The following is a 25901-nucleotide window of genomic DNA, read 5'->3' on the forward strand; positions in this document are numbered from 1 at the left end:
GCAATATCAGCATTGCAGAGAAAGCACTGGCAAGCATCCATTTATGTTTTATCCATCAATGTTTTGTTTCCATGTTCGAAGATCAAATTTTCTCTAATCTTAATCCCTCGAAGTCCACAGAAATCATAGAACATGTAATACCTGGATTATACTTGTCCTTATCATACAGGGGAGAAGCTAAATGTTAAATAACAGAGTATTGGACACCAATGGAACACATTTGAATATAGATATGACAGTCCCCGATTTTAACACCAGAAAAAGAGATGTATTCATTTTATTTGCATTTGATAATCTCTTTACCCCTGTAATGTACAATGAAAGTAAGGGGATTCACAAAACATTGTGAGAGCATTCATTATCAGACCAAGTGAACACACACAGATGCTGAGCTGCAGGTGCATGAAAGTCCATGATGTTTGTTTACTATGGTGTTGTGTGGTGTGTAGTTTTGCATGTCAATCAGTAGCAGTTACATCTCAATGCAGCATTGATTCTAGTACATGTGCTTGCATGGAACCACTCCTAAAGGTATGGCAAGCTAGATATATTCACATATACACAGAAATACATTCATCGATAGCATTATTTAGCTGGGAAGCAAGGAAAGGTAAATGGGGAATGGATTTGTGAGGGACCGCATGTAAACCTGTTGGTAGACTGAAGTCAAACGTGCAATCCTTTCACTGAGCTACAGGGGTCGCTCAGAAGATTCAGTATAGCTCTTCACACGAGCAAAGAACAGGGGCATGTACATTTTGTCCATGTCAAAAGCTGTGACGATTGTCTCTCCTGTCGATCTGAAAGACAAAAGAAAAACGGGAATATTATGGTTTTTGAACCATAATTACACAACAAAAACATTAATTTTGACACTTTCATCAAACACAAGCAACACACATATAATATACAGATCACACATGTGCTTCGTTTTGGAAAGCGTTCATATTTTTGTTTGAATGTTTCCTACATCCTGTTTCTTAAGCTTACAGTGTGGTTCATAGAACAGCTATGATAACTGATATGGCGTGTATGCAGCTTCAAACCAGTAAAAAAAATGTCCAAGAATCACTGCTCCCATTGACCAAAAGATATTCCTTTCCTACGACTATGACATCAAGCAAAGTTGTCTCCCAGATTGGCTGCCTTTGATAATCACTTGCCTAATGAATAACCGAACATTTATGCACATGTAAGTATCTTCGCGAAACACACAGTTGAGTAAGTGGAGCCATGAGTCTACATGGTGCAGCAGAGAGAGAGAGGAGCATACCTGTAGGTGGTCTGGCAGGAGTGGTGGAGCCACACAAGCTTGTTGAAGCGCTGGCGCCCCCCGGAGGCCAGCTGCAGCCCCACATGGAAGCTGTGCTCCGCGTCTGTCGCAGGGTTCCGCCTGCAGAACCGGCTCTTCTGCCATGTTAAAATGCACAGAGGTCAGAGGTCAAAGTCATCCTGTTTTACAGAGCACCTTTTGAATGAACAAAAATCTGCTAATTCAGCCCGGCGCCCCCACCTACCTCTTCTTTCCCTTTGGCGACAACAACAAAAACTTTGGTTTGATTGTCTGTGTCTTGGGATAGACGGTAGTGACCAACAAGAACAGATTCCAGCCTAGACAGACCAGTGCGACATAACTTAGCAACAACATACCACTGATATAGAGGCAACACTTACGAACCAAAGATTCATGCTAAAAAACGACATTGAAAAGGTCGTCAAAGTCCAAAGTAAATTCAACCCAAACCTTGTGTTCCTGCTACGCAAACGAGGAATAGAGACCTGTGGGTCGTCTGGAGTGGTGAGCATCATCACCCGACCATCTGGGAAAAAACGCAGGTACCTACAAACACAAAACATTGAGAGTTCGAGCCAAGTACTTACACTCAGGACAGCCAAAGTTAATACAGTGTGTGTCAACCTACCGGTAGTACTCAACTTGATGCCATGCCCTGTAGAACCCATCCAGAGATTCCTCTCCTTGGCGGTGATAGGAGGTTCTACTGATGTATAGTCCTAGAGGATTTGAAAAAAATTACTTTGACAATATGCTTTTTATTTAAAATTTCTCTACAAATGCTTACTGAGCAGAAAAGTCTATACTATATTTTGTAGTTGACAACTCGTTTGAACAAACAAACAAAAAATCTGCAAGCTTCCTCCCCAGGGTTGTAGATATATAAGATAGATAGATAGATAAAACTTGTATTAATCCTGTGAGGGAAATTCAATTGCCAAAGCAGCAAGGTAGTAGGAATAGCATTCAAGTATAAACATAAAAAAAATAATTAATACACATTTGAAAAGAAATAAAAGAAATAGATAAAATAAAGACAACATAGTGCAGCGTACATAACATTAAACAAAATGTTTATACCATCGAAGCGCACGCGGGGCCTCTCTAAGAACATCTCCCTCCAGGAGGTGAACGGCAGCATCTTGGTGCAGCTGCGGCCCCAGACCCGCAGACAGGCTGAACGCCAGAGTTCTCCGTCCCTGCAGCGCAAAGAAACACACATACAGCTCGACACTTTTCACACTTCTCACACACTGCCTGGTAGTGCTGAGACACGGAGTTCCCAAAATACCTCATAAAACTTTTCACACAATGCTCACTTGACAGCACACATATATATATACACAAGATTCTTCTCCAATCCTTCAACCATGACTTCTAAGCAAGTGTGTATATTTCTTTAGTATGCACATGTGTTGACTTTTTTTGCACCTGGTGAAAACTGGGACAGAGCGACCCACCTGGCACAGATATAAAAGCCTCGGCACACCAGAGAGAGTTGCTCCAGCGCCCTCATGTCCAGATCACTGGACACCACCCAGCGGAAGATGTACATCAGCACCTCCCTGGGCAGGACTGTTAAGACACAGACAAACCAGAAACCACACTGAATCACACAGGGACAAGATAGCATTACCCTTTTTTGACTGGACATATGAATAGCTCTGCAATTGGAGATATTCACAGAGGTCCCCAAGAAACACGCCAACAAACTTTTGTTAGAAGAAACGTGTAGAGGCTTGTGGGACCTCTTATGATAAAGATATACTGAAGGAACAAGGACAGTGGTGGACTGGCCATCAGGCATACCATACGGGTGGGCCATAAAAATTTAAATAAATCATTAAAGTTTTACCGGCCCGGTCTGTCTCTCTACTGGTCCGGTATGTCTCTTTACAGGCCCAGACTGTCTCTTTACAGGCCCAGTCTGTCTGCCTGTCAGGCAGGGTGCACATGAGAGCGTGCTGTGTGCGTCTTCCTGCACTTGGTTCACTCTCATTGAGAGTTAACATTTTATATTCACGCAAAAATAACATGCAGCGGTGAGATGGCCAACGAAAGCATTGGACAAGCAGAACATATCAAAACATAACGGAGAAGCAAAAACAGACACAAAAGCATATGCATTTCAAAATGAATATGTAAATAAATAAACATAAAATTAAATTATCTTAAAATCTCTGCAGGATTGTCCAAATGGCCCATTAAACTCCTATTCCTTTTTCACTTACATTCATGTGCATATAAAAACACAATAATAATAAGTAACACAATAACATGAAGTACAACTATAGTCTGCCCAGTCATGCATGTGATTCAAGTTTAGTGCATATATGCCTGCCCCAGTGACTTATTTGTTTGTGTTCAGGCTCAGGCAGGGTCTATTTTGTCCATCATAGTGGAGGAGAGCAGAAGAGAGGATAAGATGGAATTCAGGAGGGTTATTATAACAACATTAACCCCTGTGTTGATATTAATGTACATTTATTTTACATCTATCCCCCTCAGTTATTCCCCAGTACATCCCTGACCATGGGAAGAGTGCATCTAAGGCTTTAGTCTTTACCTGAGATGTGCACCTGAGAGACCTCCATCTCAGGCTCACATATTTTCTGGGAGGAGCCTTGCAGAGTGAGCTGCTGCTGGAAGAAGGCAATGAGGTCATCTATCTCACAGTCGCCCTCACTCCCCTCCCGGCTAAAGAGAAACAACAGGACCTTTAAGCAATTTTGTGTGGTTGATTAGTGAAACTGCTGTATGACACATTATTTTACGCCCTGTTCTCAATGTCATTTGCTGTGAAAATCAACAGTTCCCTTAAGATAAACAATGCAAGCAAGGGTATGCTTAACCCTTTAGTAGCCTTTAAGCAAATGATCAATGTTTGATACAGTTCAGTTTCATCACTTACTAGGCTCCAACACCTTCATCTGGATCAGGCGAGCATGTGTAGTTTATCTTAAACTCGATGTCTGGTACCAGCTGCATAGCCCGGCGATAGAACTTGATGGCTGCATGTGACCAGAACAAAAGGGTTTTTTAACGCATAAGAAAAATTCAACTTTGTATTGTTTGTGTATCTGACTTCAAAAGAGATAGAATACCTTCATACACCGATCCATTCTGCTCTTCCTCAACTGCTCTTAGGAACAGTCCTCTTGCCTTCAGGAGAAGGAGTCAAAAAAACAGCCACATACTAAATATTTCATGCAGCTCACTGTGCATTACCAATGGTGCAAACCTCAGAAAGCCTCAATGCTATCTAATGCACTACGGCATGAAGTACATTACCATATTTCTATCTAACGCTACTCTTGTAAGTGAAGACGCGCTGCAAAGTGAGCTGAGTGAACCTACTTTTTCCTCCCGGATGAGCTCCTGTCTTCTCCGTAGGTCAGCTACTCGAGACAGGTCTCTCCTCAGTCCACCAAACCCAGAGTTGGGTATTAGTTCTGTGATCCATTGAGCTCGAAAAGCACTGAGCTCCAACTACAAGACCAACAAAACCAGTTCAAACTAGTTCAGACATTTCAAATATGTGAGACACCTGGCTGAGTAAAACAAGTCACACTTTGTCATTGGAAAGTACCATAACCTAATACATGTATGGACTGTACTGTCAGTGCTACTGAAAAGTGCTACAGTTTAAGAATGTATACTCACTTCAAGATGGGAGTCATCATTATTCTCATTTTCCCCCTCTTCAGTACCACCTTCAGAATTCCGCTCCGTTTCAGCCTGTGAAAGTTTAATAATCATTCAGTCCCACATCATAAACAATGTGGTCAAATAAAACAGCTATATCCTACAAATGCAAAAGCAGTGATAAACTGAACATGTCCTTATTTTCCAAGAGATGTCCTGTTGTTATTTCCCACGTGAAAAAAGATTAATCTACCTACTACTCTGCAAGGACCAATATTACAATCTCTCCCTAGGTAAAGCTATTCATCAAGCAACGATCTGTCACTTCGTACATTATCAAACTAATATTCCAAAGCAAGGTGTAGGTAGCTATTTTGTAATCTCAAATGAACAGATTTTCAGCACTACAGCCTGGTAGTGTAAGTAGCAGAGGCGTGAGACATGCAAAGCCAATCACAGACCGTCAACAGTTACGAGTTTATTGTAAATAACAATAACATAGCTTCAGACATGCAGACTACGGTCGAAAATCCATCAGACCGAGCCTTCATTTGTATTATGCGAACTGCTGCCTCTTGTAACACTAGCACTGAGTTTCGCGGAGAATCTAAACACACTTGTTTTGTGGGTAGCCTTCATTCATGTCAAACTTATGCCACCATACTAGCATTTGCAAATCTTTCAGACCTTTCAATGGCAACCTATGATGTACATCACCACATAACCAATAATTGCATTGCACATAAGACAATAGGCATGTGCCCGTCAAGCAGAAAGTTTAAAACGCGTTGACCAAAAATTGAGAATAGCCTCATTCTTACTTAGCATCATAGGATTAGCAGCCCTAGCTAGTATCAGACACGTCATGCTAAGCAGTAGGCGTGCGCATGTTTGCTAGCTAAAATTAGCTCTACTGGCTAACTTGGGTAACTAACGTAATAGATAAAAACGTAGTGTACAACCATAATTGTTTATCCGTCAGATCTTCCTCTAACGTGTGCGATGTGTCCCTCTACTTAAGAATCTACAGTTCACGGTCGGAAAAGCGGACGACACTACGAGGGAATTTACGGGCTCGCCAAACAGCAGCCATTTCGTAAGGGTGAAATCGAAGAACTGTACCTAGCTGAGCTAAAGCTAGTAGAAGGACTTATTTGGTGTTGTTTGTTCACGTGGTGTGACGAATGATTGCGACAGCAAGGCAGTGGATTCTACCATTTAATTAAACCACAGACTATAATACCTGCACGCCTGGAGTGGGGAATGGAAGAGTTTATATAATTTGGTTAACTGCTTTGGATAAAAGCGCCTTCAAAATAACTTAAACAATTACAATAACTAAGACAGTGACTCCAACGGCGTTTATAAAAGGTAGACCCCTCTGCTGTCTTTGTACCAGCGTATGACTAATAGTTTATTTTTACACTGAACATCTCCATGATTCAATATCAGCAGCACAAACTTTTTTTTCCATGATGCCACTATAGATCTAATCGGTATGTTAGATTTTTCAGATGTCACTTGCTGGTTGTAGTTAGTCTGGTTTCATCTTGAAAAAGAAGAATCAGTGGCTTCCATCATTGTTTTCAACGTCAAAAGGAATACTATTTATTGTTAGATAGTCTGCTAAGTAAACACCAATGTTCATGAAATGTGTTTCATGAAAACGTGATAAGAGAAAAGGGATCTAACGAAAGGCTGTTATTCTGTGAGTGTGTGTTTTCATTATACATTTTTTTTTCACTCAATATTTATATTTTTACTAGTAGGCTAAGATATTTTTTTTTTAACTATGGCTCGCATCAAGTAAGCTCGCAGCAGTTGTTTTAAACAGACGTATTTTTCTTACAACGAGTTAAAGATTAGAAATACAATTCTGGCTTTAATTACAATTAATTACAAAGTCTTTTGCCAGTTTCAACTTTCTAACATTACATACACCGGCACTGCAGATGGCGCTAAAGCAGGGACATACACAATGGTAGAATACATCGTCAAAACAATGTAGAGAAAATCTCTGCGAAAACATAGCAACAAAAGCCTTCGCCAACTGTAGCTGCTGCTGCATGATAACTCATGTTGCTACTAGCTGGCTGGTAACATTAAGCGGAGAGGTCACGGTTGTGTAGCTTGCGAGTTTTACTACTGCCTGTCGAAAGTAGGCTACTACAGCTACGTCTACAAGTGCTAGTTAGATCGTGACATTTTATGATGACATAGTTCAAATGTTTTTGTATGGGACTGAATCGCAGAAGGTAACTCATTGTAAACATATTTATCCGGTTATCAGGAGCACAGTATCTTAACGCCATTCGGCGTGATTTCTTGAGAAGATTGACTAGAATGTTGACAATATGACAGCCACAGACTATCGTTAGCTGTCGTTAACAGCAGTTTTTTTTTATTATAACGTTAACCAGTGTTTTCAATGTTGGCTAATTACCATTGAAGATAGTAATGCAAACTATGTAAGCTAAATGTAGCTATGGATTACCTAGGTAAGCTAACGGAAATTGATCAATTGGAATAGCGTGATCAATAGGTGCTGTTTCAAAATTTCGGGAAATGTGAAGCTAATGTTAGGTTTAGGTATGTATGCATTGTTGGGCAGCGTTTAGTCAACGTTTTAACGGTTGTAAGTCAGTCAGCGAGCTACTGCCCCTGACTTAATTTGTTTACACCAATCAATGTTAAGGGACTATGTAACGTAATATGGTGTTGAGACGCTGTGCTAAAGTGGCGAGTAAAAATTAAACGCCAACATTTTTAATATAACATTCATTTTACTCTGAGCATTTAGTTTGTTGTCTTTATTGTCCATTTGGGAACAAAGTGACGATCAGGTTGATGTCAATAATCATGTGTAATACCGTAACCTAGCTTCACACTACAAAAACTGACTAATTCTGTCTGTGATTATGTGCTCCACACAATGATCACTGAAGTAAACAACACCAGGGTCGCCGATTTGCTATGGATATAATCTATGGATACATTGCTATGATTTTTTTCAAAGTCTGGTGCAGGTCTTGACACTAATGATGCCTTCTCTCCCATCACTTTTTAAGGTGGCAGCAAGCCAGTGACAATATGACTCTTGCAACTGTGCCAGTTGTCCACTGCTGTTGTCACCGCAAAAGCTGGCTGCACTCGACAGCAAGAGGGTTTCTCTGTCCCATGCCTCAGACCATTACATTTTACAACCAGCTGGTGACAAGCAACAAGAACCATGAATAGATACACAACTCTCAGGCAACTGGGCGATGGCACCTATGGCTCCGTCAACCTTGGACGTAGCCTGGAGTCAGGAGAGCTCGTCGCTATCAAAAAGTGAGTGTGCCTGCTAAGCATCAAGTCACTTTCAGCTCAACCATGTTTTTGAAATAGTGTTTTTTCACTTCATGTTTAGACTATTGAGTGGGTTGCTTAGCGAATCCAAGGGATTAACATGCATGCCAGGATCTGTTAAAATCTCCTTGCAGGAAGGTCTTCGTAATATAGCGGTTTGAGCATTTAAAATAAGAGGCACAAATACTACTATACAATATTTATTTTCCACCAGGGGAATAGTGTCCTTGTGAAGTATGTCATTTTTCTTTACTACATCAAAGATTTGCTGTGTAAATCCCCCACTAAGTCAGATGAACTGGTCTTGCACCAGTAGTGGTATTAACTGCCAGTCACCGCTCGTGCCATGCCTGGATAAGCTGACGAATGCAAGCCTAAGTGATACATCAATGTCAAGCCCACCCATTTAACTGATTAGGAGGGGACATCTGTCACAGGAGCCATGAAGCTTGCATTGTAAGGGCTTGAAATAAAGCCGTCCATTTTTAGCCCGGATAGGAAGCCTCTGTCAAGGATGGAGGGCAGTCTATGGTTGCATCATATATTTTTACGTATCTTTAGAGAGTGATATTGATTTATTGACAATCTGATCTTCCCAGTGCTTCCCTTAGCAGAGGCTATCAAATGTGCCTGGTCAATCATCACTTGTTGAAACCACAGGGTAGTTGGGGAAATATGTGACTTGTGTGTTAACAACAAGTGTATGTCATCTCTGTGTTGTAATGATAATGCTCCTTTGTCTAACCAGATGCAGAGTATTACAAATGAGCTGTATTAGAGAATATGGAATTTCATTATTTTTAATTAAAACATAAATATTTATAGATTTAATAATGAATAAGTCATTTTACATTACCTCAAAGAGATTAGAAACAAGTGTACCCCTCCTGAATTTACAATACCACTACGAAGGTTAATTTATTTCACAATGTTCCATTTTCATTTTGGGTTGGGTTGGGTACTGGAGACCACTATATTATGAAAGTAATTTATCAATTCATTTATTATTAATGTGTTGTTTTTGTTTTCAAACAATATGACAGGATGAAGAGAAAGTTTTATTCTTGGGAGGAGTGCATGAATTTAAGAGAGGTTAAGGTAAGGGCTAATTCCTCCCTATGAATAAAGCACAGTTAAATCCTGCTGGTGTTACTTACCCTTGGCATAGAAATTCTGCGATGGAGGAGGGCGAAGATTGACTCGGGAGAGCATGAGTCATCATTGATTCCGTGTCCTTTTGGTTCCTCAGCAACCATATCAGGTGGTTGCTAAATTAATCTATTGTGGTATAAAGTGCAGGGGAAATTGCCGGTGTGATCAAGAGCACTGATTTACAAGCTACAGGATCAGAGTTTGTGGACCCTGTGTGTATCGTCTAATCATTGTTTGTTGTTGTTTTTATCCACAATTCAATTATTTGGAGGGCCACTAATTCAAAATCACCAAAGCTCACAACCAGACATCAGCTCAGACTGAGATAGTAGGTGCCTCTTGCTTATGCATTTGAAGCCTGGAGTGCTTCTTTCTCCCTTGCCCGGAAAGCCCTTGCTCAGAACCACAGTTTAGGGGAATTGTGCATCCTTATTCTTAGGAGTCACCCAAGGGGATTGTAACAGTACCTAAGAGAGGACTGCAGTGAACTGCACTATGTGCCAAAGCATGTCCTATCACAATGCCTGAAGCATCCCTGCTTATTTTGCCCCCAATTTTCTCCAAAGAATTGACACATTACATGTAAATGACAAGTGCATGACTTTGTTAAGCACCTGCATGGTAATAGTAATTACAGACCACATGCTTCCTGCCTGGAATTTAAAAAATAATTGTATTCTGAATGAGGGAGTTTACATGGCATTCTCTTAATGTCAGGCATGCACTGCACAAGCAACCTGCTAATTATCCATTTCTTTTCAGTCCTTGAAGAAGCTCAACCATGCCAATGTGGTCAAATTGAAAGAGGTGATCCGCGAAAATGACCACCTATACTTTGTGTTTGAGTACATGAAGGAAAACCTCTATCAGCTTATGAAAGAGAGGTAAACATTTTCTGTGTACTGCTGTTATTAACTTCATAAAACTAGAGGTAGACAGGCCTACTTCCTCGTGTACTAAGATGGCTACTATGTCTTAATTAATTTGCTTATCTTTGCCACTGTTACAGAACTCGGCTGTTTCCCGAATCTGCTGTGAGGAATATTATGTTCCAGATACTGCAGGGCCTTGCCTTCATTCATAAGCATGGTATGTCTGAAACCATGTGCAAATGTCAGTGGTGGCATTATGCAAGACCATTTTTAGTGCTTTCTTTTTCATAACTTTTTCATAAGCGTTATGTTGGTTGTGTTTTTTCCCCCCACTCAACCGACAATTTCCCCTTTAGGCTTTTTTCACCGCGATCTTAAGCCTGAAAACCTGCTCTGCATGGGTCCAGAGCTGGTTAAAATAGCTGACTTCGGTTTGGCCCGGGAAATCAGATCCCGTCCTCCTTACACAGACTACGTCTCCACCAGATGGTGAGTTTGGCCTCCCTGAGCCCCTCGCAGATTGCTGCAAGTTATTGCGCGGGCATATGTCAACACAATGCATCAGCGAGCAGCTGGGAAAACTGCTTCCTCTCCCCGAATTGAGTAAATATGATAATACACCTGCTGTGAAATCTTTATTTGAGCATGGTTGGACCCATGGACCCAAACATACTTGTAGGGGTACCTTTCAGGTAAAAGTGAGGATTTCACTGCTAGTCAGGGAGCGTGAAACTGTGGTTTATCTCTGTGGGTCACTCTATACATGTGTTGAGGAAATGATGTGAGTGGATGACTAGGTACATGTACATGAAAAACGTTCTTCTCAGATAAGTGACTAATTAACTGGACTGGAAGCTAGGACTGAAATGGTGATCACTGTTTGACCACAGGAAGAACAGTGCTCCTGTAAAGGAAAAAACTGATGTGTGTCAATAAACTAATCAATCAATCACTCTCAGGATCATGTAATCATAAACAGAATGGAACTTCTCATAAACGGAAAGGAACTTCTCAGGCTCTGGGGCCTGTGAGATTTGAGTATTGATTCACCGGATCTGTTTCTCTGACGTGTTTGTTTGTGTTTGCCGTGCCATCCCACAGGTACCGAGCCCCAGAGGTCCTCCTGAGATCGACTACCTACAGTTCTCCCATAGACCAGTGGGCTGTGGGCTGTATTATGGCCGAGCTCTACACACTCAGGCCCCTATTCCCAGGATCCAGTGAGGTTGACACCATGTTCAAGATCTGCCAAGTCCTAGGAACACCCAGGAAGGTACCATTACTCAAACTGCGCACTACTCTCTCAACCCAGTACCAGCCTAGAGTCTAAACAACCACCACTTCAGACTAGATTTTGAGTAGCTGTTTGCATGCATTAGACTAGGGCACATATCGCTTGGAGGCGATCCAGAAGCAAAGCTATTTCTGGCAGACGCCTTTCCGTACAGACAGTCCTGAAAATAGGAGCTTTTGACGTTTGGCAGCCTGATAGACAGCCGTCATTCTCACCCTGTCCCATCTGTTTAGAATGAGTGGCCAGAGGGCCATCAGTTGGCAGCCGCCATGAACTTCCGCTGGCCGCAGTGCGTGCCCACCAGCCTGCGGAGCCTGATCCCCAGCGCCAGCGCGGAGGCCATCCAGCTGATGAAGGACCTGATGCCGTGGGACCCAAAGAAGAGACCAACCACCAGCCAGGTGACCACAAGCATCCGGTCTCCCCCAAGTATTAAACAAAACATCTGTTCATGTGTGCATATGGCTCTATACACCAGTCAACCAAGTCACATTAAGCGTCCAGTCACCGTGAGATAAAACCGTTGAATGTGTTCAAATGCTGTACCATGATGAATTATGATAAAAACTAATTTGTTTAACCTGTCATATACAAATTCAGACTAACTCTCAGTCTCATACCACTGGAGAGGTGTCATATGGAGTTTTTATCCAAAAATGACTTGACCGTTATGTTATAGGGGAGAAACGACAAAAATGCGTGCATGTTTCTTTGACATGACGACTTTCAAACATTCAACTTTAAAAAGAAAAGTCAAACCATGTCTTTAAATATCATTCTATAACTGACATTAAGACTTTCTTTCTTTCTTTCTTTCTTTCTTTGCCTTCCTGCCATTTCCATCCACGGCTCATTGCAGGCCCTCCGGTACTCCTACTTCAATGTGGGCCAGGCCCTGGGCCCGCCACTGCAGGTCCTAGATCAGGGCCGACCCCAGGCCTCTCAGCCCCTCCAGCAGCAGCAGCGGCAGCAGAAGCAGCAGCAGCCACATCCACATCCACAGCCACCACAGTTAAGGCCCGTCCCCCCGGCACAGCCGCCCCCACAACTCCAGCCTCAGTCTCAGACTCAGCCTCAGCCTCAGACTCAGACCCCCCAACGGCCCCTGCAGCAGATCCAGCCCCCATCTGCTCCGCTGTACCAAAGGCACTCTGAGCTAATTCCGGATCCTTCCATCGGCACTGTGAAGCAACAGCAGCAGGCACAGCAGGATGAGGGTGAGCGAGGATTTCCGGCACGCTTTCCTTTCATCCATGACACAGGCAGCCACAGCCAGGTGAGTGGAATTCAAAAGAGTCTCTCTCTATGAATGTGTCTAAATGTGTTTTTCGTGTGTGTGTGTGTGTGTGTGTGTGTGTGTGTGTGTGTGTGTGTGTGTGTGTGCGTGTGTTTTTTACCTACTGTACCAGGGATATTGTAAAAAATACTATGGTTTTCCTTTCCTGATTTTGAAATGCTTGTTGTTAGGTTGTTGTAAGTTGTTCATTTTCCAACCCCCCTACTCTTCTATGTGTTTGACGCAGGAGTCGGAGAACGCAAACTTCTCAGGTTTTCCCACCAAGCCCAAAGCGGGCCGCAGGAGATGGGGCCACACAGCGGGGGTGTTGAAAGACGACTGGGATGATTATGAAGACATTGAGACTACTGTTACCCTCCTGGGCAAAACGAGCCACTCCAGTGAGAGACGGAGACAAGGAGAGGAGCCCTCAAGCAGGTCAATTAGCCTTCAGCTTCTAGACTTCACTGCAGCTGTTCTTCTTTAAATTCTTTAAACTAAATGAAACTGTATGACTGCTGTGTGAACGGGCAGTTCTCTCTACTGCACTTCTGGTAGATAGGTGACATTTTCAGATGGTGATTCTTCAGCTGTTGAGGTGATTCTTCTAACCTTTTTGTTTTGGCCTCCCCAGGTACGGAAACGTGTCAAACTTCAGTCCCACCATTGGCAGGAACGACGTTTCGTCGAATATGAATAATATACTGGGCTATCAAGACCAAACAAGGACTGCCTCAGCCAAACAACACTACTTGAAGCAGTCAAGATATTTACCAGGTAAACTGAGTATTTTCAGTCCGACCTAGCTATTTATGTGTTCATTTCCACACTACAGATGAAGCCATGCTTCCATTAATTGTTTCCACAGGGCTAAGTACGAAAAAGAATGTGGCAATAAGTTCAACGAAAGACTTCAGTGGAAACAGTCTTTGGGGAACCAGTACTGTTCCTATTGGGGGGACTCTTCCCCTCCGAGGACATCACGGTAAGAGTACACCCACCCACCTATGCACATCAGGCAAGCACAGTGCCAACCAAAGAAAGAATGCTGAGAGAAATGTGGATTATTTATCTATGTTCGTCTCATTAGTGATTTTTGTTGTTGGGGGGACTCTTCCCCTCCGAGGGGTGTGAAAATATTTGTCTATTATGAAAAATTATTTCGAAATATGACTATGGTATTTCACCACTTAAACCACACACCATCCAAGACATTGTTGTTGCGTCATATATTCAAGTATTTGATGTACCTTTATATTTTGAATGTATGTTTATTTTTTTTAAACCCAGGAACGAATACACTCCCAAGTGGGTACACACCCTCGTTTTACAAGAAAGAGCCCGGCCCTGCAAACCCGAGAGTGCAGTTGGCCCCCATCGGTGATTCAAAAACAACAAGTAAGACCTGGTTTTACTATGTTGGTGTATGTGATCATCAAGACTTCACAAAAAAGACGGAGATGTGATATATTCTGATACTTTCCAAAGTTGTTTGTGCCAAAGACGTCAACAGTTTCTAGCAGAGTTGCTCCTGCCTTCAGTGTTTTTAAGGGACACACTAATTAGCAGCTTCTGTACTAATGAGCCAGGGCTCTGTTTGCAGCATCGCTGTCCATGCGCTAGGAGCCTTGAGAGCTGTCACGAGAGCCGCCTGGATTACTGTCTGAAATACTTTACTGTATACTGAATACTGTTTTATTGAAATGCAGACACAAGGAAAAATGGACACCTGTGAGAGACCGAATCATGCCATAATAACTGACCCTTTCCTGAGGGGGAGTGTGGCTAGTATGTTCCACAACACAATGTCAGAGGAACATTCATCATATATGAATCGCGTTATTAGATTCATATATCAGTTCAAAGCACTGAGCCAGTCTCCAAGTAAACTGACCGAAAAAAAGAAATACGAAAACTGTGATGTACAATACAATTCATGAAGCGTTTTTTTTGTCATAAAACTGTGGCAATTTATTGCAGTCTTTTAGTCTAATTGTATGTGGCTTTTTACACATGAATGCTGATAGCGAATATATTCCTGCATGGTGAAGTACCATTTTGTGTGAAGCGATCTGTCTTTGCTTTTTTCTTTTGCACATACCACCCGTCTTTAACCTCTTTTTATTTTTTATTTTTGCAGGTTATGCAACATGGAGGGCCAGCCGGAGTCAGACAGGGGCAGCCTCCTACGTCTCCTCGCCAACCAAGAGCACTCCTGCTATGAGGCCGCGCCCCCCTGTGAACCCTGTACATGGGCGAACGGATTGGTCTGCCAAATATGGCCACAATTAAATGCCACCCTGAAGGGATGTCTTGGCCTTGAAACTGACTGTATTAATATTTTCCCTTTGTGGTTTTGTAACTTGTTCCAACTCTGTACATAATGATGTATATCAAACAGCAATAATATTTGTTTTGTATTTCTCCTGTATATTGTGGGTGTAAAGTTTTTTTTTTATATGTGTCCAAATATGCACAAATATGCCATGTTGTCAGTGTTGTATGTTACTGTATTTAAATGTTGCCATGTCTATGGGCTTATTTGAGAACTTCTGAGTGTTGGCAAATACAATTTGTTTATGCAACTATTTTGTTGTCTAAAGTGATGTGCATAAGCTGTAGGTTGGATAACATATTAACACAGTATAACCCTATATATCCTGATTTTCTCCACCCCCTTATCAATGTATAGTCACATTTCCTGACATAGAAACATGCATGCAATACATGCAAACATGGTAAGTAGTATACACATTTAACGTCAAGGTGCCTGTTTTGGTATTATTATTTTGTTTGTTTGATTTTTAATATTATAATTACTTTTTTTTTTAAATGTCATGGAATTTCCATGGGAAAAATGTATTGCCATTGTCTTCATTAGTGACATTTATATTAAAGTGATTTTTTTTTTCCTTTTTACTGAGCATAAGTCTTGAAGTCTATTTTATTTGCACAGGCTAGGGTGCACCTCTGTTTGGCCGACTAATTGACCTAATTACACCTCTACATGTACACCAAAAAACTGCACATTTCACCAGTTTGTAAAGAATAAATCAAGCACTCCAACAGCCTACATTGTTTCTAAACATAACTATAAATAGCAATATTGTGAAAAGGCGATTTGTTTTGGGGCATTTGCTCTCTCTTAAGCGGGTACATTATTATTATTTTAATTCTTACATTAGCCACCACCACATGAATATAACTAGTCACCCTGGTTTAGAGAATGGGTCATCTACATTTGATCCCAACACCAACATCTGTTTATTCTTGTACTGCAGACTGCTAAAATAGGTGAAAGCACTAACTAGAATGTTTCTAGCAAGACTCATTCATAATATTTATAAAATGTAATATCAGTTGTAGATCTTGCACCAGAACTGAAGTAAACGACAATGTGTTAACGAAAGAAATTGAATGCCTCTGACGAATAGAATGAAAATTAGAATTTATAATTAAAAAAAAAAAAATAAGGGAAAAGGAAGGCAGGCTGCCACGTGCAGTGCCTCATTTGGATGTGTACGAAGTCTTGGAGCTTGACTTCCCTACGTTTCTCCTACAATGGGCTTGGGCCTTGAACTTGTTTGGAGGGTCTAGCAGGGGAGTGCAGCTACTTCTATACCAGCGATGCTCGTCCGCCGGGGAACACGTCCGCTGCCACCGAGCGCGGGGCTTCGGGAGGGACACACATGGAGCGGTGAGGGAGGAAGGGGACACCCGCCTAGCCAGCCAGATCAGCCGAATCAACCCTAGCGATCAATGGGGTGACAGATGTCGCAGCCAGATCGCCCTCACATCCACTAACTGAAGCTGGTGTGGTAAGATTATATACCCCACCCCTTGCAAAGACCTCACGTCAACGGTGGTGGCCACATGTATGTAAATGTTGTACAGAACATTGAAACTATTCTATTATGCATCTACATATGCGTTGTTTTAGCAAAAACCTGGCTTTGAATTTTGGTGTTGATACAATATACGAAACATTTGAAATGTTGTACTGTCTATTTCCCACAGTGCCTTGCGAGTATGTAAATACACACTCCGCTATTGGTTGTTCTGTCTCGATTTCTGTCTCTGTCTCTACGTGTATGTAAATGTTGTACAGAACATTGAAACTATTCTGTTATGCATCTACATATGCGTTGTTTTAGCAAAAACCTGGCTTTGAATTTTGGTGTTGATACAATATACGAAACATTTGAAATGTTGTACTGTCTATTTCCCACAGTGCCTTGCGAGTATGTATTGTTCTGTCTCGATTTCTGTCTCTACTACTTTGCCCCACCCCGAAGTCCCGCCCACCGCACTACACTTACGTAAACGTGAACTCTGCAAAAGTTGCACAGCGAACATTGCATACCCGGCATAACCACAGGTCAAAACTTTGCTTTAAAGGTAGGTAGCATAAAATAAGACTTTGAAAATACTTCTGTGTTAGCAATACCATTGGTAATTCAAACTATGGTTGGCTTGTTTGACTTTCTCACCTAGCTCCGACTGCCAGGAAAATGTCAGAGAAGATTGTGTTGTATTATTTCAATGGAAGAGGAAGGATGGAATCAATCAGATGGCTTCTGGCAACTGCCGGAGTGCATGTATGATCTCTTGTTGACGCATTTAAAGCTTTCTTCTTAACACATAACACATTAAATTGACATTAATTATAGAGATGACGACGCTGTAACGCTTGTTTTGTGGATTAACAGTTTTTGTTTTGTTTTTTAGTTTGAAGAGGTAAATCTGACAAAAAGGGAGCAGTACGAAAAACTTCTGAATGGTAAATTGCCAACTCTGACAAAATATGACAAGTCATTATTAGGCCTACTTCGGTCACAGCTCACGAACGGGGATCTATATGCATAGGCTATGTGCTTTGTCTCACTCCGTTCCCTCAAAGAACCGAGGTTTCAAAGATACCGGAAAATTATTGAGCAAACAATGTGCATAGCCGTTATAGCCTGTCACGATGGCCTAAGTGGATTTCCTTGGATCATGAATATGAAGGGGCTAGGCCTAGGCTATTAAATTGATTGATCTTGCGCACACAGACATAATAGGCCTAATAATAATAATTTCATATAAAGCAATTATGAATCTACTCTCGCCATGCATTTGGCCTACGTAGGCTATATCTGAAAGAAAAACTTGGAGGTATAGCCTATCATTCTACTCCAAATAGAATTATTTCTACCTACCTACACTTTTTTTTTAATTCAACGACAGAACGATAACTTAGTTATTTTGGCTCCTCTTTGATGGCAGTATTTATTAAACGTCACCTTTTTAACATGTGACATGTTTAACTAATGTTGGAGGTGACGTCATGGAGCCTCTAAGATTCCACAAGATGGTATCTTAAGTGCCCACATTATCAAGCCTATTTTGTGGGTTGGGATTAGTTTAATTTAATAATTTATACTTACTTTACAAGGACATGGTTTTATTTATCACCTAAATTACCTGTAATAAGACACTTAAAGTGGGGCTGGAATAACTAAAAGCTGCTTCCTAAAACCCTAGTCTGAATGGATGAGTCCAAATGAATAAGAAATATCTTTTACATTTGTGACATGTGGCATGAATCTGTAAGGGTTTTAATTGTATATGTAACATGATGTCTGTCTGTGTGTGTGTGTTTGTCCAGATGGAGCTATGATGTTTCAGCAGGTGCCCCTGGTTGAAATCGATGGCATGCAGCTTGTTCAAACCAAAGCTATAATGAATTATATTGCAGGAAAATACAATCTCAATGGGAAAGATCTGAAAGAGCGTGTCATGTAAGTAAATCATCCTTGTTCATCTTACTGACTATAAAGTAACCGTACTAAGTAACTGAATAATTTGTATTACTAATATGAACGGCATTCTTTCACCATCAGGATTGAGATGTACTCTGAAGGGCTGTGTGATTGTATGGAGATGATAATGATACTGCCATTCAAACAAGGACAGGAAAAAGAGACCCAGTTGGGTGCCATAAAAGGCAAAGCCACCAGCCGTTTCCTCCCTGTATATGAAAAGGTATGATAAGTAGATAGACTTTTTAATCTTTTTGTGCACTAAATGCCAACAAAGGAGGAAAAGCTTAACGATCGTGTATTGGTGCTTGTTGTGTATTTCTGACAGGCTCTCAGCGGTTCACAGTACCTTGTGGGGAGCCAGCTTAGCCGTGCTGATGTCCATTTAATGGAAGCCACTCTGATGCTGGAGGAGAAATTTCCTACTATTCTTTCCGCTTTCCCTAATCTGAAGGTGAAATTAATGGTTTCACTATCTGCTGCTTTTATTAATATCATATTAAGCCGAAGCTATCTGTTACACAAACACCTGTTCGATTGTTTTATATTTTTGGCTACCAGCAGAGCAATTGATCACAACAACGAAACATCACACTCATTTCTGAATAAAGAACCTGTGGGTGCACATTAAACGCAACATTTTAGCGTAAACCATAAAAGCATGTATTTCTTAGCAGCCACTGTAATCAGTTTGGGAGGTAAACTCAGTAAGCAGTTTGTTTGTGCGTAGCTTTGCGTTTTTCGACTGACTCTGAGTTTCCTAAATATGACTGTATTGCAGGCATTCCAGGACAGGATGAGAAGCCTGCCAACAATCAACAAATTCCTCCAGCCTGGAAGTCAGAGAAAGCCCCAACCAGATGATGTTTATGTCAAAACCGTTGTGGAGGTCTTAAACTTTCAGATACCTTGAGGAAGACCTACCAGCACTTCAGAGATTTAAATGTTGACTTCTTTATTTGGAATGCAAAATAGTTCATTATTGTCGCTTGTTGAATGGCGGCTTGGAATGTTCCTAATGTCATAAACAGTAAACCCTTTTGACCTCTTAAGTTTGGCAGTGGATTCATGTGGCAGGGGAGGAAGCCTGTTGGGTGTGTGCGACCTGTAGCCTTTAGAATTCGTACAAGTTAGTCAGTCAGGTTACACTGGCACCCCTTGGTAGTTCACTGATCCAGACCCAGCATATGCGGGTCAATGGCAATGAAATGGAATTCACCTCCTGAATTATTATATGCAATGTACAATAAAAAAGGCCTAAATACAGTTTTTTACGATTGGATACACACAATTTTGACTGCTTGGTTTTGTTTTTCAATCCGCCTCACACAATAAGCACAACCACACACCCAATGAGCAAAACACCTCAGATCCATTGCAAAATGAAACACTCTTGTAAAATCTATACACTAATTTAACAAAACCATATTTTGTTACCATATGAAACACACACATTGCATATGACTGAATTCTGTTTGTACAACTTACACATTGCTGTTATAAACCTAAAACACTTTTAGAAATTCTACTTCTCAGTGATTAGAGTAGTGTAAGTGAAGTACACAGAGAAACTGAAATTACACAATACAGTAAAAACATTACACAAGACCAATGCTGATGAAAATATTATTTACGTAATTATCTCCATATACCCAAATCAGTCGACATGGAGAATCACAACAAAACATGTCCCAGTTTTTCATGCTACTTCAGTAGTGTGCATAACACTGTAAGCTCAGCAAATATCAGACAAACGTGAAAAGATGTTTCCAGTACAGGTTACAATTCCATTGACAGTAAAAAAAGATCAGAAAAAAATGAAAATATAGTACAAATAAAGTTGCATTTTACCCTGATGTCTTTTTAGGATGTCAGTGTTGCCAGTGTTTACTAAGAGACATGATGGACATTACTGTATTGAAAATGGTATGGTCACCGATAATGTTGGCTTGAATTTCTCTGAGCCTGATAGCATTACGTATTTGCCAAAAGCATGTTTATGATCTCTCTATCTTGTTCTTGCGTGAATATGGGCCTGTCCTCCTTTCAAGTTTATTTGATAAATTTGGTCTTCTTCTTTGAGCACATTTTCCTCCTGCTTCAGGTCTTCCTCTTCCTCTACTTCCACCTTGACCTCAGCCTCATGGCATGGCCTCGGCCTCTTCCTCTTTCTCCTCCTCTGTGGATTCCCCCTCTCACCCTCACTCTTCTTCTTCTGACTCCTTCCATTTTGGTTGAAGACAGATTACAGTTACTCATCTGCTGCATTTATATAGTACTTAAACCTGTTTGTTGTGTCTACAATTAAGCAATCATGTGTTTGGGCACTTGATGGCTGTGTTTATTTTACAGGCTCATAGGTGTGCTAATTTGTGTCAGTGTTTTGGAATTGCAAGGAAGTGACCTCTTGATATACGTCTGTGTCTAAAGCATAAAAGTGTGTTTAGTGCTTTGCAAATCACTTGTGCGTATGGTTTCGCAAAAAGTGAGATGTTTAAATGTGCTTATAGTTGTGCACATCTGAGCCGTTGTTTTGCTCCTTGAGTGACGGTATTCATAATTGTGTAATACTTTTGATTTTAGCGTGTATCCGATCGTAAAAAACTGTAAACAGAGCCAACATTGCATTAAAAAAAACTGGTCACAACATAGAGAGGTAGATCCGGTATATTGTTTTGTCCAAACAAAGTAAGGATATAGAAATAGGTTGCATTAGCAGCCTCCTACACAGTCATTACATTATAGTCATGATGACATTACAGTTTTTCACTATTGTTAAGAAGTAAAAAGAGAAATTCGGCACAATCTGCACAACCTTTACGTCATGTATCAATCGCTCGCCCCAAGTGGGAAATACTTAAGACTCCCTTATCTGCATTAGACAATTACACATCAATTACACATCACATTGTTGTCAAAACACTGTACACAAAGTTCTGTTGTTGCACATAATTTTGAAGTAAAATCTAAAAGCATCAACCTGCAAGACACAAATAGTCAAATCTCTAAACTTTCAGGTCTTTTGACCAATTTGCAGTGAGGACTGCACCATGATAGTGTCTTGAGCCTCTGTTTTTTTTGGTAAACTATTGAAAACTTTGAAAAGATCGACAACCAGAGAAGAAGAGGGGTAAGAGTGAGAGGAGGAGGAAGAGGAGGACAAGAAGGAGGAGGAGTAGGAGGTTGAGGAGTAGGAGGACAGAGAGAAGGAAGAGGAGGACAAGGAGGAGGAAGAGAATGAGGACAAGGTGAAGAAGGAGGAGGAGGAGAAAGAAGAAGGAGAATGGTCATCTCTAATGAGATTTGGGCCGCTGTGGTAGACCATGTTTTCATGGTTTTTCATTAGAACCTTCAGGATGTAGAACAAGTATGAAATCTGTTTGCCTTGTATACTGTAATACTGCATATCAATAGAATATAGTGTGCTCACAGTATTTGTATTTTGCAGGACTGAAAGAGAACCACACTGTGGAGAAAGAAAACACACTTTCAATATTTTTTGAAAGCAAAGAAGCATTTTCCAGATATAAAGGGTTTTGCATTTTTTGTTAGTTGTTTTGGGATTTGTGTTTAGAGTTTTGAGAAAACGAGGCATGCTTTCAAAAAATGTGTGTAAGCAATTGAGAAAAAGTATACAGTTTTTCACTATTGCTAAAACCCGTTTTTCAAAACAATAACGGCTTTCTTAAAACTGCACACAGAAAACTGAAAACCTCACACACAAAATGCTAAACCTGACACTCCCTTTGCAAGATGACTCTTTGCTATCAAATCTCTTAACTGTTCACAAAATGGAACTCGTGTTTTCATTTGGTACACACAGCCATATTTTCAAAACACACACACATACATTCATTTAGTACACACAACTAAGCATTTGCTGCACACTACCAAGCATTTACAGCACACAGAAGTGCAAAATTGAAAACACAATCATCGAAACACACCATATGAATGACAATGACTCATTGAGCCCTTTCTCCTTTTGTAAAATGTATCAGTGCAGGCCTACATTTTTCATAGTCAGACATAAAACAGCAATACCGTTGTTCTCACAAACCATATTTACAATATCAGTCTCCTGTTCCACCAAACACTAGATTGTATTGACATAAACTTGTCTACAAAATGCTTACAGTTTTTCTCAATTTCTTACACACATTTTTTGAAAGCATGCCTCCTTTTCTCAAAACTCTAAACACAAATCCCAAAACAACTAACAGAAAATGCAAAACCCTTTATATCTCCTGGAAAATGCTACTTTGCTTTCAAAAAATATTGAAAGTGTGTTTTCTTCCTCCACAGTGTGGTTCTCTTTCAGTCCTGCAAAATGCTTAGTTGTGTGTACTAAATGAATGTACGTGTGTGTGTGTTTTTGTGAACAGTTAAGAGATTTGATAGCAAAGAGTCATCTTGCAAAGGGAGTGTCAGGTTTAGCATTTTGTGTGTGAGGTTTTCAGTTTTCTGTGTGCAGTTTTGAGAAAGCCGCTATTGTTTTTAGCAATAGTGAAAAACTGTAAAGGGCACTCCGTTGTCTTTACCCATAGTCATGCTAACACAAAAGGGCACTCCCTTGCCTTAGCCTAGTCATTATGACACTGACAATAAGGTAAGGTCCTTAAGGTAAGGTGTGGCCTCCTCTCCACTCCTGTATTCTGCCTGTCTGAATGGTATAAATGCCAAAATAGTCTGAAGTGAACTCAGCAAAAGTTGCACAGCGAACATTGCATACCCGGCATCACTACAGGTCATAACTTTGCTTTAAAGGTAGGTAGCATAAAATAAGACTTTGAAAATACTTCTGTGTTAGGAATACCATTGGTAATTCAGACTATGGATGGGTTGGCTGATTTGTCTTGTTTGACTTTCTCACCTAGCTCCGGAAAATGTCAGAGAAGATTGTGTTGACCTATTTCAATGGAAGAGGAAGGATGGAATCAATCGGATGGCTTCTGGCAGCTGCCGGAGTGCATGTATGATCTCTTGTTGACGCATTTAAAGCTTTCTTCTTAACACATAACACATTTAATTGACATTAATTCCAGAGGTGACGACGCTGTAACACTTGTTTTGTGGATTAACAGTTTTTGTTTTGTTTTTTAGTTTGATGAGGTATATCTGACAAAAAGGGAGCAGTACGAAAAACTTCTGAATGGTACATTGACAACTCTGACAAAATATGACAAGTCATTATTAGGCTACTTCGGTCACAGCTCTCGAACGGGGATCTTAATGCATGTGTGGGCTTTGTCTCACTCCGTTCCCTAAAAGAACCGAGGTTTCAAAGACACCGGAAAATTATTGAGCAAACAATGTGCATAGCCTAACGTTATAGTCACGATGGCCTAAGTGGATTTCCTTGGTTCCTTGGCTAGACCTAGGCTATTCAATGAATTAATCTTACACACACACAGACATAATAATAATATCTTATAACGCAATTATATCAATAAATCTACTATTGCTATGCATTTGGCCTACGTACATAGCCTAGCTGAAAGGAAAAACTTGGAGGTATCATTCAAATCCAAAATAGAATTATTTCTACCTACACATCTTTAAATTCATCGACAGAACGATAACTTAGTTATTTAGGCTCCTCTTTGTTGGCAGTATTTATTAAACGTCACCTTTTTAACATATGACATGTGTTTATAGGTAATGTTGGAGGTGACGTCATGGAGCCTCTAAAATTCCACAAATTACATGGTATCTTAAGCGCCCACATTATCAAGCCTATTTTGTGGGTTAGGATTAGTTTTGTGTAATAATTTATACTTTACAAGGACATGGTTTCATTTATCACCTAAATGACCTGTAATAAGACACTTAAAGTGGGGCTGGAATGGCTAAAAGCTGCTTCCTAAGATCCTAGTCTGAATGGATGAGTCTAAATGAATAAGAAATGTTTGAGGGGGGGGGGGGGGGGGGGTCATAATGTATTGCATTACATGCATAATAGGTGTCCATACATGTCTATCACATTTCTGACAATCTGGCATGAATGTGGAAGTGGCTGTTTTAATTGTATATGTAACATGATGTGTGTGTGTGTGTGTGTGTTTGTCTAGATGGAGCTATGATGTTTCAGCAAGCGCCCCTGGTTGAAATCGATGGCATGCAGCTTGTTCAAACCAAAGCCATAATGAATTACATTGCAGGAAAATACAATCTCAATGGGAAAGATCTGAAAGAGCGTGTCAGTAAATCATCCTTGTTCATCTGACTGATAATATAAAGTATCAGTAGCCTACTAAGTAACTGAATAATTTGTATTACTAATATGAACGGCATTCTTTCACCATCAGGATTGAGATGTACTCTGAAGGGCTGTGTGATTGTATGGAGATGGCAATGATGCTGCCATTCAAACAAGTACAGGAAAAAGAGACCCAGTTGGGTGCCATAAAAGGCAAAGCCACCAGCCGTTTCCTCCCTGTATATGAAAAGGTATGATAAGTAGATAGACTTTTTAATCTTTTTGTGCACTAAATGCCAATAAAGGAGGAAAAGCTTAACGATCGTGTATTGGTGCTTGTTGTGTATTTCTGACAGGCTCTCAGCGGTTCACAGTACCTTGTGGGGAGCCAGCTTAGCCGTGCTGATGTCCATTTAATGGAAGCCACTCTGATGCTGGAGGAGAAATTTCCTACTATTCTTTCCGCTTTCCCTAATCTGAAGGTGAAATTAATGGTTTCACTATCCGCTGCTTTTATTAATATCATATTAAGCCGAAGCTATCTGTTACACAAACACCTGTTTGATTGTTTTATATGTTTTGGCTACCAGCAGAGCAATTGATAAACATTACATTCATTTCTGCATAAAGAACCTGTGGCACATTAAATGTAACATTTTAGGGTAAACCATAAAAACATGTATTTCTTAGCAGCCACTGTAATCAGTTTGGGGGGTAAACTCAGTAAGCAGTTTGTTTGTGTGTAGCTTTGCGTCCGACTGACTCTGAGTTTCCTAAATATGACTGTATTGCAGGCATTCCAGGACAGGATGAGAAGCCTGCCAACAATCAACAAATTCCTCCAGCCTGGAAGTCAGAGAAAGCCCCAACCAGATGCTGCTTATGTCAAAACCGTTATGGAGGTCTTCAACTTTTAGATACCTTGAGGAAGACCTACCAGCACTTCAGAGATTAAGATGTGAGAGTGAGATTAAATAAATACTGTATATTAAGCAGAGAGATTTAATCATGGTACCTACT

General features: G+C 40.7%; 4 protein-coding genes across 6 annotated transcripts; 3 read left to right on the top strand and 1 right to left on the bottom strand.

Moving 5' to 3' along the window:
- fbxo9 (F-box protein 9) lies at positions 1-6047 on the bottom strand. The gene is made up of 13 exons (XM_080849395.1): positions 5902-6047; positions 4958-5032; positions 4652-4783; positions 4399-4456; positions 4206-4305; positions 3861-3991; positions 2755-2869; positions 2375-2493; positions 1923-2013; positions 1745-1840; positions 1518-1611; positions 1274-1410; positions 1-800 (listed from the first exon to the last, which is right to left on the bottom strand). The coding sequence occupies exons 1-13, from the start codon at positions 5902-5904 to the stop codon at positions 692-694; spliced, it is 1260 nt and encodes a 419-aa protein (XP_080705521.1). The 5' UTR covers positions 5905-6047; the 3' UTR covers positions 1-691.
- Positions 6048-6369: 322 nt separating this feature from the next.
- On the top strand, positions 6370-15686 carry LOC308373111 (serine/threonine-protein kinase ICK-like). 3 transcript variants are annotated; one of them, XM_080848522.1, is made up of 14 exons: positions 6370-6435; positions 8008-8269; positions 9331-9385; positions 10202-10323; positions 10449-10528; positions 10668-10800; positions 11413-11584; positions 11839-12006; positions 12465-12881; positions 13129-13319; positions 13516-13658; positions 13750-13866; positions 14172-14279; positions 15022-15686. In XM_080848522.1, exons 2-14 carry the CDS (start codon positions 8169-8171, stop codon positions 15171-15173), a joined length of 1959 nt encoding a protein of 652 aa, XP_080704648.1. In that variant the 5' UTR covers positions 6370-6435; positions 8008-8168; the 3' UTR covers positions 15174-15686. The 3 variants fall into 3 exon arrangements, with proteins under 3 accessions (XP_080704648.1, XP_080704649.1, XP_080704650.1); XM_080848523.1 differs by lacking the exon at positions 6370-6435 and adding an exon at positions 6512-6647; XM_080848524.1 differs by lacking the exon at positions 6370-6435 and adding an exon at positions 7077-7194.
- Positions 15687-17196: 1510 nt separating this feature from the next.
- On the top strand, positions 17197-19715 carry LOC308372959 (glutathione S-transferase 3-like). The gene is made up of 7 exons (XM_080848333.1): positions 17197-17279; positions 17376-17479; positions 17610-17661; positions 18529-18661; positions 18764-18905; positions 19011-19136; positions 19464-19715. The coding sequence occupies exons 2-7, from the start codon at positions 17393-17395 to the stop codon at positions 19593-19595; spliced, it is 672 nt and encodes a 223-aa protein (XP_080704459.1). The 5' UTR covers positions 17197-17279; positions 17376-17392; the 3' UTR covers positions 19596-19715.
- Positions 19716-23568: 3853 nt separating this feature from the next.
- On the top strand, positions 23569-25798 carry LOC308372961 (glutathione S-transferase 3-like; the record flags this gene model as incomplete). The annotated part of the gene is made up of 6 exons (XM_080848335.1): positions 23569-23655; positions 23786-23837; positions 24754-24898; positions 24991-25132; positions 25238-25363; positions 25676-25798. 6 exons carry the CDS (start codon positions 23569-23571, stop codon positions 25796-25798), a joined length of 675 nt encoding a protein of 224 aa, XP_080704461.1.
- Positions 25799-25901: the final 103 nt, after the last annotated feature.

The sequence above is a fragment of the Sprattus sprattus genome (assembly GCF_963457725.1).
Source record: "Sprattus sprattus genome assembly, chromosome: 12".
Taxonomy (NCBI): Eukaryota; Metazoa; Chordata; class Actinopteri; order Clupeiformes; family Clupeidae; genus Sprattus; species Sprattus sprattus.

Coding starts and splice junctions, on each gene's coding strand:
- LOC308373111 (XM_080848522.1), top strand. CDS start 8,169: ATGAATAGATACACAACTCTCAGGCAACTGGGCGATGGCACCTATGGC. Junction 10,801..11,412: donor GACTACGTCTCCACCAGATG/GTGAGTTTGGCC, acceptor GCCATCCCACAG/GTACCGAGCCCCAGAGGTCC. Junction 13,659..13,749: donor GCAGTCAAGATATTTACCAG/GTAAACTGAGTA, acceptor TTGTTTCCACAG/GGCTAAGTACGAAAAAGAAT.
- fbxo9 (XM_080849395.1), bottom strand. Junction 3,992..4,205: donor GATGAAGGTGTTGGAGCCTA/GTAAGTGATGAA, acceptor GTTTCTCTTTAG/CCGGGAGGGGAGTGAGGGCG. Junction 2,870..3,860: donor CTCTCAGGTGCACATCTCAG/GTAAAGACTAAA, acceptor GTGTCTTAACAG/TCCTGCCCAGGGAGGTGCTG.
- LOC308372959 (XM_080848333.1), top strand. CDS start 17,393: ATGTCAGAGAAGATTGTGTTGTATTATTTCAATGGAAGAGGAAGGATG. Junction 17,662..18,528: donor GTACGAAAAACTTCTGAATG/GTAAATTGCCAA, acceptor GTGTTTGTCCAG/ATGGAGCTATGATGTTTCAG. Junction 19,137..19,463: donor CCGCTTTCCCTAATCTGAAG/GTGAAATTAATG, acceptor ACTGTATTGCAG/GCATTCCAGGACAGGATGAG.